Source organism: Eublepharis macularius, chromosome 1 (assembly GCF_028583425.1).
Source record: "Eublepharis macularius isolate TG4126 chromosome 1, MPM_Emac_v1.0, whole genome shotgun sequence".
Lineage (NCBI taxonomy): Eukaryota > Metazoa > Chordata > Lepidosauria > Squamata > Eublepharidae > Eublepharis > Eublepharis macularius.
In genome coordinates, this window is record NC_072790.1 from 129886605 (window position 1) to 129906797 (window position 20193).

At 41.7% G+C, this 20193-nt stretch overlaps 1 protein-coding gene across 2 annotated transcripts in view; it reads left to right on the forward strand.

The window, feature by feature from the left end:
• The window catches only part of ESR1 (estrogen receptor 1), a 365081-nt gene that overhangs the window by 210526 nt on the left and 134362 nt on the right, over nucleotides 1-20193 (forward strand). For both annotated transcript variants that reach the window (XM_055003067.1, XM_055003122.1), the window contains exon 4: nucleotides 4494-4610. In XM_055003067.1, coding sequence (XP_054859042.1) covers nucleotides 4494-4610 — 117 coding nt within the window. The remainder of the gene's footprint in view (nucleotides 1-4493; nucleotides 4611-20193) is intronic.

Sequence of the window (20193 nt, forward strand, 5' to 3'; positions counted from 1 at the left end):
CCCCTTTAGTTGAGCTTCAATATCTCCTACAAATCGGCTTGTGCTTTGTGCTGGACAGCTTCCTGCCACAAGGATTCCAACTCTCCTGGCCCTTGCTGCCTCTGTTGAAGATCCCTAGTATCTTGCTCCTGAACTGAAGGATAGCTCCCACTCAGGCTGATCTTGGTAGCCTGTGTTAGACTCTGTGCCTTCACCCCTGGCTGGCCAGGTACAGAATGAGACACAGCCCGAAGGGCATTTCTGGTCAAGGCACTGTTGTGAATTCTATCCCCTCCCATTCCCCAGCACTAAAGCCTGGATTTGAATCATTCAGGAGTCCCCTGTAGCTGCTTTTAGCAGCTGAATTCTAAATTCTAATTCTGAATTCTACATTCTGATTCTGGGAACCTAAACAAAGACTGCCAGCAACACATGCAATTTTACCTTTAGTTTGGGACTACAAACATTTATGATCTGAAGATACAACTTCTGTAACCATATTAGACTGCAAACATTTATGATCTGAAGATACAACTTCTGTAACCATATTAGGAAAACATTTAGGTCTTCCATGTGTGATATCTTTGCCTTCTAATATTAATCATGATGCTAAGTGTTTGGGCCCATTTTTGAAGCCTTGGTTGTTTACTATATTCCCTCTTCTGTTAAAGCCAGTAGGAGCATACTCTGGCTGTTAAGTGCTCCCAAAGATGACAGTTTTGGGATTTAACACTTTTCACATTTGATATGTCATGTGATTTATGAATACTCAGTAAAAATTCACTTCCTTAAAAGCTGGAGTGATTGTTTTAATTTTCATTAATTATATACCTATTTCTTTTACCTAACTGGAACAGCATTTTCCCTGTCAGGCTCTTAAGCATACTTAGATTTAGTAAATAATGCAACTGAACAACGACACAAATGAAAATATTAAGAAAAGCTTAGTTTCCAAACTTCTCTAACCATTCCAGTACTTTATGAATAATAGTTATTATTTCAAGGGTGTACCTGCTTTGTTTCGGGGTTCTTTTGTATGTGGTGTGTGGTCTGAGTCACTGAATTAGCAAGTTTACAGTTCTGCTGCTTACTATGAAGTTTCCAGTCTGTTTAGTGTGAGACAGCAGATATTCTTGGTGCAATCAGATAGTTGTATTTTTTTCACTTTACATTTTCTAATATGTGGTGAAAGATAGAGGACCAAGACTTTTGATGAGCTCCAAACCACTTTACCTCAGATTGACCTGAAGAAAGAACAAACAGTTCTGCAGTAAAATTGTTCCATTGTGTGCTGTAACTTCTCCTGTTTAGTTGTATGTTGAAAGAGCACTGGATAGGATCAGTGTTGTGTTTTCAGTTGCCACCAAATCTTCACAATGCTAGGAGTTTTTAAAAAAATATAGAAATACAAAGTTCTCAAGGGGAAGCTAATATAAACCTTGAGGATACACATGATGAAAATGATATCCCTGTTGTCAGAACTGCTGTCTCAGGAAGTAAGACAAGCATAAGCATGGTTCCCCCATAACCATGGATTGCCCTTACATGAATAAACCTAGGGCATCCTTTAGCTCATATACTTCATCTTGACTCACCACATAAGTTAACACTTCTACATAGTTCCACAACCACAGTTGGTAATTATGTCCAAACCACAAAATAAGGTTTGTTCTGTGATTTAATAAAGGGCTAATTACTGATTTGGAGTCAAGAGAAGAAGCTTGTGGTTCAAATGAATTTGCAGAGTATAGGTCACCAGAAAAACTTAAGTGTTTAACTATTGAGCTCTGGGCTTAAAGATGAAGCAAGGAGATATTGTGAAGAGGATATCATGTGCCTGAGAATAAAGGGTGCATGTGACAGTGGATTTATTAAAAGATTGGAGGCTAGCAGTAGGGTTGTCGGTAGTCTGGTTTTCACCCAGACAGTCTGGTATTTTTGTGGACTGTCCATGGAATATCGGACACCTGGAACTGCCTCTGCCTCCTCCTGCTTTCCAGCAGCTTACCTTGCCTACATGGTGCCAATGGGAGTGGCTGGCCTACCTGCCTACCCGGCCTCTTGTGGCTGCATGGCACTGCCCAGGAGTGGCTAGTCAGCCCAGCACCTGGCCTCCTGTGCAGCACTGGAAGGAATGGCTTGCTATCCTAGCCTTCTATAACTGTGTGGCATACCTGGGAATGGCCAGCCAGCCTGGGTGTGTGGCCACTTGTGGCTGTGCTGTGCCACCTGGGAGTGGCCAGCCAGCCCACCTCCCAGAAATGGGGGGCAGCATGATGACATCATTTCTGGTAGTGATGTCATTGTGCCAGTGTGAGGGTGCTGTCTGTGCATTTGAGCAAACAGAAAAAAAAACTGTGCCACCCCCTATCCACCAAGTCTGGTATTATTCCAGACCCTATCTGGTAACCCTAGCTACCAATGATTTTCTTTAAGTATATACTCCTCAGTTAATCAGGTTTAGTTCCTTAAGCATGTATTTCCTGTTTGTTTTCTTCCACCTCAAGGAAACCAAATATCTGTGACCAAATTGTGCCAGATAAGGCAATTATCCACTTAGTTTTCTCCCCCTCCCTTTTTAACTATGAACCATATTTGCAGTATAAGCGCCTTCATATCATTTAATTTGGTCATGTTTATTTTTCCAAGTGATAAAGCAAGAGATGGATGTATGGTACACTGTGAAGGAAATGGTTGTATGGACTTGCTGTGTGTTCAGTGGTTTATAGAACACTTGGATATGTTGTATGGTATTTGGTATGCCCTAATAACATATCATGAAATCCCCTAACAGTGCTTCATGAAATGGGAGCTGCCACACAAGTGAACATGAAGCAGCAACTCTCTACCATTTTCCTTCTTAATGTTAGCAGAGTAGCTCAGTCAGGGCAAGTAGGCTTGGGACTGCTTGCTGATGAGTCCATAAACTCACACAGAGGGTCAAGTTGGAAATGTAACAAAGCAGACGGTTCCTTTTTTCATATATGGTGGATATGTAAAAAACATTTAAAAATCTGGAAAGATATACATGCGGAGATTCAGAAGCTATTAAAAACTGATTTTGCCATGAAACTCCAGACTATGTTGTTGGGAATAATACCAGATAATGTTGACAGAATACTACATGAACTATTTATGTATTTGCTGATGGCAGCAAGAGTGATAATGGCAAGCAAATGGAAAGAAGAAGAATGCCCAACCAGGGAAATCAGGAAAGACAAAATGTCAGAATATGCAGTGATGGCAAAACTGACGTTACATAAATAGAAGGCCAATTAAGAATTTGAATAGAAATGGGAAAATTATTTTGCTTACAATGGATAAAATTTATAAGATGTCTTAATCCTGTAAATTTGAATATGATTGCACATTGATATATTTTATAATTTGACTGTAAGATAATTAATTATACAAATATAATTGGTAGAATAGACTGTATGGTATACTAATAAAATATTGGCAAAAATCAACATTGTTATCTTTAAGAAATACATAAGTAAAATATAATGATAAAACTAGGGGAAATAAGGATTTTTTTCATTTTTTAAGATAGGGAGTAGAAACAGGTTGGAATTCCCAATATTACTTTACTTTATCACTCTTAAATGTTATGACAATTAGTTATATTAAGTAACTAATAAGCATTATTATTGTTAATAATTATTATTATTAAGGAAAGGTAATGATAAGATGGGGTAATAATGAAATACTGAGCTTTTTATTTTATTTTTTAAAATAAGGAATAGAAATAGGTTTGAATTCTGCATGTGTTGTTTATTTGGAAAAATATACACTAAATAGGCTTAATTATTATTCTAATATCTATAAAGGTTATGATTTTTGTACTCTGTATTTTAATAATCCTTGTAGCACACAGCTTTATATTTGCTTTGCTTGTCCCCTTTCTTTCCCTTTCTTTTTCTGTATTCCCTTTTTGTTTTAATAATATAAAATATATTTTTTAAAAAATAAGCTCACACAGAGTCTGTTTACTTTCATAAAGAAAAGAAGAATCCTTATTTAGGTACTCCACTTAGGATAGGAAAGAGAAGAGACAGAGTCTACTCTAATCTATCTGAGTTAGGATACTGGTGGATGCAGAAAAGAAGTCCTGTGTCCTCCATGCAAGATGGAGAGAGAGTGTGTGCATGCAAATGAGGGAGAAGGTAGAAGGAAGAAAGTCCACGAGGGTAGCGATCTACAGACCAAAGGGATAGCCCCAGAAGATTAGGAAGGTGGGATGCACATATGCTGTCCTCACCATCTCTCTGTTTTTATAGTATATCTCCCTCCGTAACCTGAGACAAAGGGCAGCATAAAGTCCTTCATTTGTTAGGCTTAAAGGATTGTGAACATGAGCTTAATATCACTATAACCAAACACATTAGGAACTCAGTTTAAGAAAAAATTAAGATAAAATATGCTAAGCCTTCCTAAAATGTTTTTTTGCAAATAGATGCCTAACATTTGCATTTTCATAAATATTCATATGAATTCTTTTGGTTTTTTTACAGGTCACAATGACTACATGTGTCCTGCTACCAACCAGTGCACCATTGACAAGAACAGAAGGAAAAGCTGCCAGGCGTGTAGGCTACGAAAATGCTATGAAGTTGGCATGATGAAAGGTGGTATGTACCCAGTCATCAATTGACATCCTTGGTACACAAGTGATTCAACTATCTTTTATCTTCATTGCATAATCCACCTAATTTTTAAGGGCAATGGCAATTTTATGAGATTTAAGATTTAGTGAACAATCCTAAGCAGGTTGACGCAGAAGTAAGTTTGATCTTATTCAATGGGGCTTAGTCCCAGGAAAACGATTTTAGGATTGCACCCCTAAAGGAAAATTACTTGGGGGCAGTGGGAGGAGCTAACTTTTTATGTTGCTTTACATTTATAGACCACGAGTTTCTCATAGAAGCCAAACTATGCATCACATCCAACTCATGACCACCTTGGAGACCTGCAGCTGGAAGTTCCTTGTGGAAACTCAATCCTGATGTGCCACAAAGGTCCAGTTTGGATCAGAAGTTGGTACAGGGGAGGAGAGGCTTCAGTCTTCCCCAGTGCTGTTTTCCTCACTCTAAACAGCCCTGGGGAGCAACATTTGCCCCCATTGTGGGGTTGCACATGCTAGCATTCAGTATTTAGCTGAGGAAAATGGTGTGGTGAGGAAGGCTGAAGTCCCAGTCCAAATCTGGCCCTGTAGCACATTGGGTTGACTGCAAGTCCCCATGGCAAGCCACAGGTTAGCCATAACAACGAGTTTGGCTCCAGCTGAAGCTTTATTATGAATGCAAATGTATAGCAAGAATTTGTGTCAGTCTGTAATATTGTAGACAAGAACATAGGTGAAGTGAATTGATCTCTATAGTCCACTTTTAGATAGACAAGTGCATTTGGCAGTGGCAGCTTTAAGAAGGGCTCACTAATGATGAGGAAATGGGAATGCTTTAGGACCATTACATACAATCCTTTCCATATACTGACACTGTTTTTTTGTCTCAACTGGAAATTTGGTTGTATATGAAGCTGCAACATGCCTCTGTTCAGCCATACTTTGGTATTTGAAAATTGGCTTGTCCTAAAAACAAACTATGAGGCCGGTCAAGAAACACTCTTAAGTAGACATGGGCACGAACCGCATTACGAGCCAAAACCCCCCACGAACCACCTGATCGTCTGTTCGCGAACCGGCAGTTTGTGAGGGTCCATGGCCAACGAACCAGCATTTGTTGGAAGCCCAATTCCTTGCGTTTGCCCATGGTTCATGAAGCCAGACAGTCAGGCACCATCAATCAATTCCCTTGGAAACAGAGCTGGGGGAATGCCTGAACTCTGTCTGCCCTCCTTCTGTCACCCTGGAAACCCGAATGGCAGCCCGGCTTACCTTGATCGGCAGGTCTTCCTTCCAACCATGGAGCTGCAAATTGGTTACAATTGGTTACATGGGAGAAGACACCCGGGGGGGAGGGAGGGGGAAGGGGGTGTTCTGTAGCCATGGGCACTCCAATCTCATCCATGCAAACCCTGATAGGCAGTTCTGATGGCCAACCCCTTGTACACTGGGCCAACGTCAACTGGTGGCTCTAATTGTATCGAATGGGAGTTTCCTGGTGGCCTCGGATTGGAGAGGGTGTAACTCCAAGATCCCTATTGCAATCTTGACCAAACTTGGGTGCTGGCTGGAGGAGAGCCTGCTAAACACTCCCTAGGAATATGGGCTCTCTAAGTCCAACAGGGACCATTCCGACGAACCGGTTCATCAGCGGGAAATGTTCATTGCGGTTTATTAGTTCGGGTTCGTCGGCAGCACCGAACCACGAACCGCTGGTTCGTTAATTTTTTTTAGTTCGTGCCCATGTCTACTCTTAAGTAAGAAACTACTTCATAACCTCATATTTCTCGCTTGCTTATATTTTTTCAGTATTCATCCAAAATGAGTTTTGGATAGCAGACAAGCACAATACAGATCTATATTAATCTTCTTTCCTTGTATTTCACTACTTGCCTAAGCCTGATAGCAACTACACAGAGCTAAATTTGAGTAACAAAAAGACCAAATAGGCTTCAAGGATAATTTAGCAATAATTTAGGTTATTGCTAATCTCTTTGAAACACATTTCTGTGAAACAGCTTTGGAAAGCATCCTGGATAGTTCTCTATAGTGACATCTTCTGAGTCCATATTCAACTCTGTGAAGAGTTTCCAAGACTCATTTTTTATTTGTCCAGGTGGGGAGTTTGGCTAGTCAAAATTAAATAGCTGGTGCTTCATGATTTAAGTCTGTAAAGTTTTATTAACATGAACTATTTTATTTCCCACTACTGTTCTTCATTAAAGCAAATATTTCAAACTATGGCTTAGGTCTTTGGGTTGGACCTCCAAAAAAATCTTGATTTACTTTCTTATTTTTTACCATACTGTGATGAGAATTTAGTTAAATGATGAACAAATTAGACAGGGAAAACACAGCATTATTATGGGAAAACTCTGAAGAAAAGATAAACTAATGTTTTAATGCATCATTTGGAACTGCTCCAAGAATTCCAATTTGTCTTGCAATTACCTTGTAATGCAACATTATTTTATACTACAAATAGTACATAGTGAACAAGGAAGAAAAAATAGTCTAGCTTTGGGGAACTGTACTGCATCTGAAGTAAACCGCTACAATATTTTCTAAACACGCTGTTTTCTCTAATGCAAAACAGTACAAGTGTTGAGCACTGATACAGCAATTAGTACTTGTGTTTTTAAAAAGCCAGTTTATTGAAAGGATATACTGCCAAAATATTTTCATTTAGAATCCTGTTCATCTCTTGTACATATAAACAGAATGTGCTGCTACCTCAAATATTCATCACGATGCTGCCTGTTACTTATTAGTGTGAGAGAAGCGCCACTTACCTGAGGAAAGTAGTAAATTGTGTTTCCCCCACCTCCAAAAATAGACCAAATGAGCCACTGAATGATGGCATTTCTGTTCTTGCTCTCTAATGACTCTCTCAGCCAGCTCTGCCTGACCATGTAATCTGCAATTTCTTCTAAATAAAGGACAAAGCTAGAAGGGAAGACAAGGGAGAACAATCTTAACATTCCCTAGATATTAGAAAGCTTCAGCATTTCATATTAATCTAAATTGATTAGATGTCAAACAAATCAAAAGCAAACCCAGTTCAGTCTCAGGTTGTCTAGCTATTATCCCATGCATCCACATCTGTTAAAATTATGTTCAATATGAAAAAAATCATCTCTATACAAGTCTGGGCCAAGTCCTTGATGTTTGTGAAGGCAAGTCTACTTGTTGACATGTAGAAAACAGAGGCCTGGACACATCCACCTTCATCCAATGCTGCCCATTGCTAAGCAAGAGAAGAGCCAGTGCTGGCACAGGATGGGCTATTCTTCAATCATTATTCCAATGGCAAGTGTTTTAACAACACTTTTGGGGCTGAATCCACAGTTACCAGCATAGTGCTAAACAGTTGGAATGATAGCACCTTCCTGGTACGGTTTCTGACATCATCGCTCCATGAGAGCGGCTTCATGGCACGATGACATCAGAAATCACGCCAGGAAAGCGCTATCATTCTGACTGTTTAGTGCTATTGCTGGTAAGTGTGGATTCAGCCCTAGAATCACTGTTCACTAATCTTCCTGCAGAGTGGTTCATGAAAAAGAAATCAAAATTGCTTATCTGTAATTGTGTTTTAGCCAGTACCTTATACAAGCAAACAACTGGCACATCTATACTGTCATGAACCATTAGGACTTAACTCTGAGAGTCTTTAGGAAAGCATTTCAAGACCCTTCAGTCAGTCTGGAGAGCAAATGAATTATATATGATGCTCATGGTCCTGCTCCTTCAGTAATCTATTATGCTTGAAAACACAGAGGGAAAGGGCTGATGTGTCCCACAAGGAATTCTGATCTGTGCAGGAACAGAACCATGTATTTAACTGTAGCTATAGGGGGTGGTGGTAGAAGCTCCCCTCCAATATAGTATGTTCCACTTCTGAATTCCAAACTTTCCTTGAAAAAAAGGTAAATCTCGAGTCATTTTTGTTTCAGAGGTACAAGCTGTTTTGTCTCAGTTGCTTGGGAAAGAATGAGAGGGAAAGTTGCAGGACTGTGGAGCTGAATCGGCTAACCCTTTCCTGGCCGAATTCATTCTCTTCTGCTCCATCCCAGGGTCCTTTTCTCCCTGGGTCCTTTATGTCTTTCTTTTTGGTTTTTGTCCTTTTTAATATTGTGATAAGTTACAATACTGAGCACAAATCTAAAGTGAGATTTATACTGTTTTAGGTTTTCCTTCTTTCCTTGCAGTGGGAGCTTTGCCTCGGGAGTAGGTGGGGCCATGAGTGGGAGAGGATAAAAAAATAAATACCTAGGCCGTTTCCAGATGGCTTACCTGCACCCGGGACATCGTGCCACGTTTTGGATCGTGCCGGGGAAAACACGAAATATCGCGTTTTCTCGCACGAGTTTTGCGCGACGTCGTACAAAACTCGTGCGAGAAAATGTGATATTTCTCGTTTTCCCTGGCACGATCCAAAACGTGGCGTGACGTCCCGGGTGCAGGTAAGCCGTCTGGAAATAGCCCTAGTTTCATTTAGCCTGGAACCTAGTTTTAATCATTCATTGCAAACCATCTTACCTTGCCTATCTCTGAGCATATGCAGCACCCCAGCCCCCTGCTAAAAAAAACCGCTCTGAAATTAGGGCTAAAGGACTGAAGAGGTGTAATGCTCAGGCAGGTTTAAACTACAGAACTTTTTACAACAGAAAAAGAAGTAATTGACAACGACAGGACAAAAAGCAGAGCATGTATAATATTCAGGCAATCTGTTACTATAAGAAAATCTATTCTTTGGCATAGATCCAGAGGAGTTAGCCGTGTTAGTCTGTAGTAGCAACATCAAAAAGAGTCCAGTAGCACCTTTAAGACTAACCAATTTTATTATAGCATAAGCTTTCAAGAATCAAGTTCTCTTCATCAGATGCCTGATCAAAACTGGGCAGATACAGAAGAGGAGGGGGAAAGAGAGAGAAGGAAGGGGGCATAAATCACAAGAAGACAGAATGCAATTAGCATAGAGGCAATCAAAACATTCCTTTGCTTGGAAATGTAAACATCTCCTTTTGGTGTGCAGTCAGTTTGTAGCAGTGAAGGTATCCAATTCCTATGTAGTATAAGCCTTCGGTAACCACAGCTCTTCCTGCCAGTTGCATCTGACAAAGAGAACTGTGGTCCCCGAAAGCCCACACCAGGCGTCACTGGGCTCCCCCAGATCACGCCTCTGTAAAGAGAATCTGTTACCTGTGGTAATGTGATAACCATTCGTAGTCTCTATTCAGTCCCAGCTTGACAGAGTCAAATTTGCATATGAATTCCAATTCAGCAGCCTCCCGTTGGATTTTGTTTTTGAAAGGTTTCTGTTGAACCACAGCGACCTTTAAGTCTTTGGTGGAATGTCCTGGTAGATTGAAGTGTTCTCCCACTGGTTTCTGGACGTTTCCATTTCTAATGTCAGATTTGTGTCCATTTATTCTTTTGCGTAGAGGTTGGCTGGTTTGTCCAATGTACAGAGCAGAAGGACATTGTTGGCACATGAGGGCATATATCAGATTGGAGGATGAGCAGCTGTAAGAGCCAGAGACAGTGTAGTTGATGCCATTGGGTCCTGTAATTGTATTCCCTGGGTAGATATAGGGGCAGAGCTGGCATCTGGGTCTGTTGCAGGGCCTGGTACCTGTGCTGGTGACTCTGCTGGCCGATTCATGATTGTAAGTGAGAAGTCGTTTAAGATTGGGGGGCTGTCTGTAGGCAAGGAAAGGTCTTCCACCCAGGGCTTCTGAGAGAGAGGTATCATTTTCCAGGATGGGTTGTAGCTCACTGATGATACGTTGGATGGGTTTGAGCTGGGAGCTATAGGTGACAACCAGTGGTGTTCTGTTGTTAGTTCCTTTAGGTTTGTCCTGGAGCAGACTGTTTCTGGGTACTAGTCTGGCCCTGTTAATTTGTTCCTTCACTTCATTTGGTGGGTACTGTAGTCCCAAAAATGCTTGTTGTAAATCTCTTAAGTGTGAGTCTCGGTCGAGAGCATTGGAGCAGATACGGTTGTAACGTAAGGCTTGGCTGTAGACAATAGACCGAGTGGTATGTTTAGGGTGGAAGCTGGAGGCATGTAGATATGAGTATCGGTCTGTTGGTTTCCGGTATAAGGTGGTATTTATTCGTCCATTATGTAGTTGTACAGTGGTGTCCAGGAAGTGTACCTGTTGTGTAGAGTGGTCCAGGCTTAGGTTGATAGTAGGGTGAAAGTTATTGAAGTCCTGATGAAATCTCTCAAGGGCTTCCTTCCCATGGGTCCAAATGATGAAGATGTCATCCAGGAATCTTAAGTATAGTAGTGGTTCCAGTGGATGGGAGCTGAGGAAGCGTTGCTCTAAGTCCGCCATGAATATGTTAGCATATTGTGATGCCATGCGTGTGCCCATGACTGTGCCATTAACCTGTAGATATAAGTTGTCACCAAATTTGAAGTAATTGTGAGTGAGTACGAAGTGACAAAGTTCAGTGGCGAGGTTTGCTGTGGTTTTGTCCTGGATAATATTCCGTATGGCTTGCAATCCATCTGCATGTGGGATATTGGTGTACAAGGCCTCCACATCCATGGTTGCTAGGATGGTGTCATCTGGTAGGTTGTCAATGGACTGTATTTTCCTGAGGAAGTCAGTGGTGTTCCGTAAATAGCTGGGTGTGCTGGTGGCAGGGTCAATAAATCTGTGCCAACAATAATCGGTTTTCTGAATGCTGATATTTCAAACATTCTTCATATGGGCAGAGTACGTTTTCCTTACTATACAGTAACCACATATCTCCCTTGTATTAGGGGATATATTTCTAGGATGGAGAGAATGATTTGCATGCAGATACAGAAACATCAGAAGAGCCCTGCTGGATCAGATCAGTGGTTCACCTAGTGCAGCCTGTTTCACACATTGGCTGGCTGCTTACACTGGAGGGCCAATAAACAGGGCATAAAGGCCAAGGCCTTCCCTTGTGTTGCCTTATAGTGCTGGTTTGCTGCCCCTGACAATGGATGTTCATTTTAATCACCCTGGCTAGTAGTCATTGATGGACCTTCCCTCCACAAATCTGCCTAACCCCCTTTTTAAGCCATCTCTGCTTGTGGCCATCACTAAATCCACTAGCAGTGAATGCCATAATTTAATTACTCTTTGAGTAAAGATACATTTCCTTCTATCTGCCCAGTATCTATTGCCCATCAATTTCATTGGGTGCCCCAGAGTTCTGACTACACAGAGGTATCCTGAAGTACATACCTAGCGGCATATGAAAGTACTGCTATTAATATAACTATTCAGCTGGACTTTCACCAATGACAGTATCAGGCCCTGCCCAATGAGACCTAAGGTTCAGGGTGATGAAAACTAGCAACTACCTCTCCTACTCATGCATACTCTCCACAAAATGTCCTGTTCTAGAAGAAGTGCTCCATACTCCACAAGGCCATTACCCTTCATGATCATGGGGAATTATTTTTGTATTGACAAGAGCAGGAAACCTTGCATACAGGCACCATTTTTTAATTATCCACCAATATGTTCTCTTTTCATTTCCTTAGCAAAGAAAATTAAATTGCTTCAAACTGAGATGATCTAATATTAGAAGCTACCCAACCAAGGTCAGGAATTCTTATATTCATGTTTCTACCCATAGCGCATTTATGCCCCAATATTTAACAGAGCATCGTGATTAGAAAAATTGTTCCTCATGTCCTATTGGTTCCCTCGGATTTCATCATTTTCAGAAATATTTCAAATACTTTTTCAGTGATGCTGCTCTTAGCCTCATACAATATGCTCTAAAACATGAAGGGAAAGTGCAAAATACCAGTTTTTCCACCAGAAATTTCAAATACTGTTATGCTGGTAATGATAGCAGTCTATTAGAAAGTGCCTCAAAGAAATATAGAAAAGATGCTGTTTTAATTTATTAGAAAACTTTAATTTATTATAGATCCGGAGGAGTTAGCCATGTTAGTCTCTAGTTGCAAAATAGTAAAGAGTCCAGTAGCACCTTTAAGACTAACCAACTTTATTGTAGCATAAGCTTTCAAGGACCACAACTCTCTTCATCAGAAACTGAAACTGAACCCTATGAAGATGGAGATCATGTACTTGAGTCGTGGAAGCATGGATTCGGGACCCCGGCTCCCTATACTCAATGGGGCAGTGCTTACACTGGCTCCTAGAGTTAGGAGCCTGGGGGTGATTCTTGATTCCTCCCTGACAAGGAGGAATCAGATTACTGCAGTTGCCAGGTCTTCTTTTTACTATCTTCGACAAGCCAGGCAACTTGCCCCCTATCTATCATCCTGCAACTTGACTACAGTGGTCCAAGCAATGGTCACCTCTAGATTGGACTACTGTAATGCACTCTACGCTGGGCTTCCCCTGAACAAGTGGAGGGCAAGTGAACAGGGAGGAATACACTTGCCATTCAAGTGTCATTCGTCACTTGCAGTTTGGCCCTGAATTAGTTCACTTTAGTTCTATTCAGTTCTATTTAATCTCAGTGGTTTTTTTTAAAAAACATGAGCACAGATTATGGTTGCCAACCTCCAAGTGGGGCCTGGAGTTATCCTGAAATTACAACCGATCTCCAGATAACAACGGTCAGCTCCCCTGGAAAGAAAAACAAAAATAAGAGAGGCTCCTTCACACAGATAACAATGTTAGAATTTGTATGACTATTTAGCTACACAGCCAGTAAAATCACATCTTCATTTCACTTATTTATTTTGTATCACATTTATTTGTATCCTTCTACTCTATTTACATTTGCCCTTGGAGAAAAATGCAGTTTCGAAGGGCAAACTCTACCAGATACCGTGGAATCTAGGAGAAATCCCTCCCCTAATTCCCTTCTAAACTGGCACTACCCCCAATCAACAGATTGGTGACTGTAGGGTAGATTGAGTTGCATGCTGTAATGAAAACAACCAAGGGCCAGATTGGACAAGATGCAGGGGACAGGTCATTCATGAATGGACTACTAAATATTTTTTGTTGACAAGAGTAGCAGCAAGGGACCTCTTCAGATTGGGCTTGAGAATAGGGAGGAGAGGAATTTATACTTAGAGTTGCCAGGTCCGTACACCCTACTGGCGGGAGTGGGGGGGGGGAGCTGGCCCTTACTTTGTGCCTTCTGCTTGTGTGTCTTTTTTGAGAAACAGTCCATTTGGGGCCAAAATCGCACTGTGTGTGTTCCCAGGGTTCCTGCTGATGGTGGGCAATCTGTGGGTGGCCGTAAACCTTCCACTGGTCAGCAGGTGACTGGCGAGCAAGGGGACAAACTGCTGGGAGATTGCATGTCATCAGTGGGCACCCTGAGATCCCTATTTATACTTCCCTCCTCACACCATTTTCCTATTCAAAATGAATCATTTCCCTTGGAAATGATACTTCAGGTGAGGGAATTACACATTATGTTTGTGTTTCCCAGTTAATACCAGCTCTAAGTAACACCCCTTTTCTATGACCCTGATTTGGATTTGGGTTCATCATGGCTGTATCTATCAATGAAAATGAGAGCCAGTTTAGTGTAGTGGTTAAGAGTGCAGGACTCTAATCTGGAGAGCCAGGTTTGATTCCCCACTCCTCCGCTTGAAGCCAGCTGGGTGACCATGGGCTAGTCACAGTTCTCTGGAGTTCTCACAGCCCCACCTACCTCATAGGGTATGGGGATAATAATAACATATTTTGTAAACTGCTCTGAGTGGGCATTAAGTTGTCCTGAAGGGTGGTATATAAATCAAATATTATTATTATTATCATTAGGTCAGCTATCATGGATCCCCAGGGTTTCACACAGTTGTCCCCAAATGCTTCAATCTATGGCCACAGTAAGCTCTAATTAGTTCTGGTATTCAACATTAGTAATGAACAATGGGTACAAAAATCTACCTCAAAAGACAAGGATTTAATTAGGCAGATTTTCTAGCTGTAATCATTGTTTTTCCAACTGATGGCTTTCTCTCCTGAGAAGATTACATGAAAATGGTTGAATCGGTGTCCCTGTACAGTGCTGCAGTTGTTCCTGGTCTGTTCCCTGTAATCTTCTGTTCATTATACAGCAGTTGACTAGAGATAACTACAGTGCAAGATTCTCCCCAGCAATTGTATAATGTGCACAATTTCTAGTCTACTAACTGAGCAGTTTTTCCCAGTTCTACTTTGAGGTTATACTATGGTTGTGTCTCCATTTGTCTTCTGGAAAGAAAGAACTATGAAATGTTGATAATGGATTTAGCATATATTCAAAACAAAAATAAGCAGATAACTTCTTCCTCCAGTGTTTTGGTGGGGGGGAGTGAGTCTATTACTTTGTGTTATATCTTTTTTTAATGTTGCCTTCCTGAAAGTAGAATTTTTAGAAATAAAAACCAGATGATTTTAATAGTTTTGACTTGGATAGCCCAAGCTAGCCTGATCTCATCAGATTTTGGAAGCAAAGCAGGGTTGACTCTAGTACTTGGATGGGAGACCACCAAGGAAGATGAGTGTTGCTTTGCAGAGAAAGGCAATGGCAAGCAACCCTGTTCATCTCTTGCTCTAAAAATCTCATGAGGGATCACCATGAGTTGGTTGCAACTTGATGGCTCTTTATTATTATTAATGCTGCTGTGATTGACTGCACTTTACAGTAAATTTCTGAAGTGCAGCAAAACCAGAGAACTGGGACGGGAAGTATTAATTATTCCCTAGAATGGAGCACTTGAGTGACAGGCTGATCCCTCTTCTCTGATTGGTTACTTGGAACTAGTCTGAAGGCTATCTATTGGTTTTCTGACAGGATTTGGAGGCAGGGAATCTGACAAGAACATTCAGATAGTTTCACCTTTAGAGTGAAGGGAGACAGGGCCAGATCTAGGGTTGCCGGCGCCCGGGCAACCCTAGTCCAGCCTCACGCGCGTGCACAGCGCGCACGTGCTCCCGGCAGCGGCATGATGACATCATTTTGGTGATGTCATCACGTGGGGCCAGAGGCAGCGTGCGGGGCTGGGAAGCCGCCCACGCCATTCGCTTCTCCGCAGGCGAATGGCACGGGCGGCCTCGCAACCCCCCGCGCTGCCTTTCGCCTGCCCCGCGGGACAGGGGGCGGGTGGCTTGCTGGGGGAGGCCGCCCATGCCATGCGCCTGCCCCGCAGGACAGGGGGCGGCCGGCTGCCCCCTCTCCTGCGGGGCAGGCGAATGGCATGGGTGGCTGCGCTGCCCTTTGCCTGCCCTGTAGGACAGGGTGTGCACGGCAAGCTGGCCGCCTCCTGTCCTGCAGGGCAGGCGAAAGGCAGTGCAGGGGGCCGCGAGGCTGCCCGCAGTATGCGCCTGCCCCGCAGGACAGGGGGTGGCCAGCTGCCCCCTCTCCTGCGGGGCAGGCGAATGGCATGGGCGGCCGAGCTGCCCTTTGCCTGCCCTGCAGGATAGGGGGTGCATGGCAAGCCGGTAGCCCCATCCCATGGGGCAGGCAAAAGGCAGCGTGGGAGGCTGTGAGGCTGCCCATGCTGCCACCTGCGCGCTCTGGCAGCTGCTCCCGGCGCCTCCTCCCTGGCAACGCCAGGGGCAGACTACCCTCTCTGCCCCCCCCCCTCGATCTGGCTCTGAAGGGAGAAGACTCCTTTGCCTTATCTGTAGTGTTACTGTCTTGAGGAAGGCTTCTAAGAATTCAAAGTCTAAGTGTCAGTATAAGCTGAAGTATGCTTTACCCAGACACTAGAGAACTGGGAGTGTGTTTTGGCAAGAGTGATGTGTGTAGATTGAGACTCTCTTTCAAGCCCAAAAGGTTATATCTTCTGAGAAGAAGATTAATTCCAGACTAGTTTTCTAAGGAAGTTTGGCTCTGAGGAGGATCTGGGTTTGTTGTGAAGGGAAAACAATTTTAATCTACTTAGGAGATAGAAATACCTTCTAGTTTCAAAAGAGGAGCGAGTAAGGTACACAGAGAAAGTCACTAGCTCCAGAAAACCTCAACTGTCATAGGAAACTTCCTGAAGAAACATTGTTGCAGTACCTAAATTACTAGGTAAAACCCCTGTCACTGTTAAGAACCAAGAATATATGAAAATAAGCTTCAAGATACTGTTTTGCCTGTTACACAAAGTATATTCTGTAATACCAACAAAATTTTACCTCTGCATTTTCATCCTCTGACTACACTTATTCAGTCCCTGCCTGTTAAATAAAGATGTTATTTCTTTTTGAATGTTATACAGTCTCCAATGCCATTTCCAACAAAAAGGAAGAGGGCTCCTGCTTTTCTCCATCAAGTTTCTGGGCTGGGCTAAAAAGCCAAAATTATATCTGCGTGTCAGAGTGGGACAAACAGACTTTCAAAATTAACACGCTACTTGTGGCTACTCAATCAAAGCAGAGAAAGTGAATTTTGGCAGGAAAATCTGCCTTACAGAGGGGGGAGTGTGTGTGTGGGGGGTGCTTTTGGGTGGAAGCTGGAAGGAGCTGGAGGAGATGAAGGTTAGAAGTACATTTTAGCTCACTTAGCCTTAACTGCTATAATTTCCCATTCTTGTAAGAAAAGCCCTTTTGTTTCGAGTGTCTAACATGTTGTGAAAAAATAAGCCCTTTTAAGATTTGATTTACAGAATTGCAGGGAGGATCGCTGTAATTCTAACCAACGAATCAATAGCTGCAGGGTAGTTAAACCACTTCGATCCCAACAGGAACACTGAAAGGGAGATCATCCTGTTCCTTTTGTTCTGGCATTGGAAAACAAAGACATCCATTCCTTTATGTGACTGAATTTTTAGAATGGAAGTTTGAAGGAAGGGTATGTGTATTTTATATAACATCTAGTTTAGATATTGTAGACATCATAAATAATACTAATCACCTACTAATACTAATGAAATTCAATACACAAATAATCATAGAATGGTCTGTAAGCCAATCTAGTTTACATTCTGGAAAAAAAGATAAAAGATCTCTGGAATTATTTTGACAACGGTATGACTATCTGTAATGATTTCAAGTAAATGTGTGCATGTATCTTTAAATGCTTGGTGAGATAAGTGAAGAGAGGGAGTGAAAGAGAGGGATGAGTGAGCGATATGATTGGTTGATGACTAAGAGTGTGGGCGGACTGAATGCAGTTGGAGACTGGGAGTGAAGAACAAGAGTTTCAGTCAGAAGAAAGCAGGCTAGCTGTGTGCTGCCTGAGTATATTGAAGTATTTATGAGAGAAATATAACCTGTGTGGAACCTGAACTGAGCATGTTTATGAAAGAACACTCAGTCAGGGAAAGAGAGGCCAGCTGTGTCCTGCCTGAGCAGGTTTAATATTTCTGTGAATATAGAGTCAGAGGAAAGCAGGCGAGCTGTGTGCAGCCTGAGTAAATTTAAGCATGTCTGTGAGAAATATTGAGTCAGAGAAAGAGGCTAACTGTGTGTGAAGCCTTAGAAGAGATCTGTGTGAATGAGTTTAAATGAAGTAACTTTAAGAACTGAGAACTACTTTATGAAACCGATATGCTTCTTGAGAAAATTAAAGTTTATTTTGTTATTTTTATAACCCAGAGTAGCTGTCGTTGATATATCCCATTCCTATCCTCAGGGCCACATAGAACCACGAAGGAGCCTGATGCTTAGGCACGTTACAAAAGGGAAAACTTAAATAAAATATCTTGGAATATAATATTCCTGATGGCAGCAAACTACCCAGAGGGTGTTAAGGGAAAGATTAGAGGCAAAATCTATCCTAGAGAAAGTAAGGGTCATAACACTATCATTTTGCCAAAATGTACACAATTTGTGAGATAATTTCATGCTAGTATTTCTTATTTGTTGTGACAAATCCATATACATTACTTTCAGGTACAATACATTGTGGAACAGTACTGGAAAACAATTAACTTGTAATGTAAACAAAATGTGTGTTTACAGGTTCCCTGCTTTATATCATTTGCTGTCTCTGGTGGGAGCATGATAACATTCAACATCATGATGTCAACACATGAGATAAGATTTACGTGTTACTATAGGGTAATAATTTAACTCAAAATTGTCATTTTTAGAAGTCAACCTGCGTTTCTTTTAATATAATCCTTCTCTGGAAAGACAGCATCACCACTGTCCCTCCATCCTGGGGAGGGGTGTGGTTCAGTGGAGGAGCCTCTGCTTTGCACACAGAAAGTCCCAGGTCCAATTCCCTGGCCCCCTCCAGCTAAAAAAGGACCAGGCAGTAGGTGATGTGAAAAACCTGTGCCCTAGACCCTGTAGAGCCATTGCCAGCCTGAGCAGATAATGCTGATCTTGATGGACCAAAGGTCTGATCCACAAACACATGCAACATGGGTCTGAACTGCCAAACTGCATAGGATACTTTTGGATACCATCTTCATGGGATACATAGAAGGCAGATGGGTTCTTTCTTTCTGAATGTAACCAAGATCTATTTCAGATGCTCCAATACATGTAACAGATTATTAGCCAAAGCAGAAAGCAGAGTTTCTTCAGTAGCATAAATCTTGGGAGATAGGAATGGGAAAGTAATTGTAAATATTTAAGCAGCATAGCAGATATAATATGTTGAAAAGCAGTTATCTGGAAAATGAAAGAAATATCCCATGATACCCCAGCAGGAATATAGTGCCTCAAACACAGGCACACAGAAAATAGCAATGGAAACATATAGATAAATGCATAAACAGAGCTTGGAGGAAGTCAGCTTTTAAGAGTGTGATATTTCATTTTTAATTGGGTTTCTTGTACTTTTTATGTTCAGGATGTCACAATGGGTAATTGCAAAAAACAGAAAAGTGATTCATAATTTGAAAAAAAAGCAAAAGAATTGTTTGGGTTATGCTATATTCAGAACTAATTAGAAGTGCTTGTAGAGAGAATGTTAGAAAAGCTAAAGCTCAGTATGAGCTTAGGATAGCAAGAGATACTAAAAACAAACAAAAAAACCTAGTTCTTTGCTTACGTTCAAGTTAAGAGAAAGAGCAAGGTCATGGTAGGCCCATTGCAGGGACAGGAAAGTGAAATTGTAACTGGCAATGAAGAGAGGGCAGAAGTGCTCAATTCCTACTTTTCATCAATCTTCTTCTGTGAGGGAAATGTTGCTGAACATGGCAATAACAAACACATGATGAGGGAAGGGAGTTACAGCCTAGGATCAGCATAGGGGTAGTACATAAACACCTAGTTTTCTTAAATGGAACTAAGTGCTTAGGGCCAGATGAATTGCATCCAAGGGTACTAAAAGAACTCATGAATGTAATTTCTGAGCCCCTGTCCATTATTTTTGAGAATTATTGGAGAATAGGTGAGGTTTCAGAAGATTAGAGGTGGCCAAATGTTATTCCCATCTTCAAGAAGGGGGAAAAGGCTGCTCTGGGTAACTACCGACCCATCAGCTTGACGTCTATACCTGGAAAAGTTTTAGAACAAATCACCAGTCAGTCCTTGAGCATTTAGAAAGGATGGCTGTGATTACTAAGAGCCAGCATGTGTTTCTCAAGAATAAGTCATGTCAGACTAAACTTGTCCCTCTTTTTTTTTTTGAGAAAGTTACTACCTTGCTGGTAGTAACTTTATAAGGCTTTTGATAAGGTTCCATGTAATATCCTTGTCAACAAGTTGGTAAAATGTGGTTTGGATCCT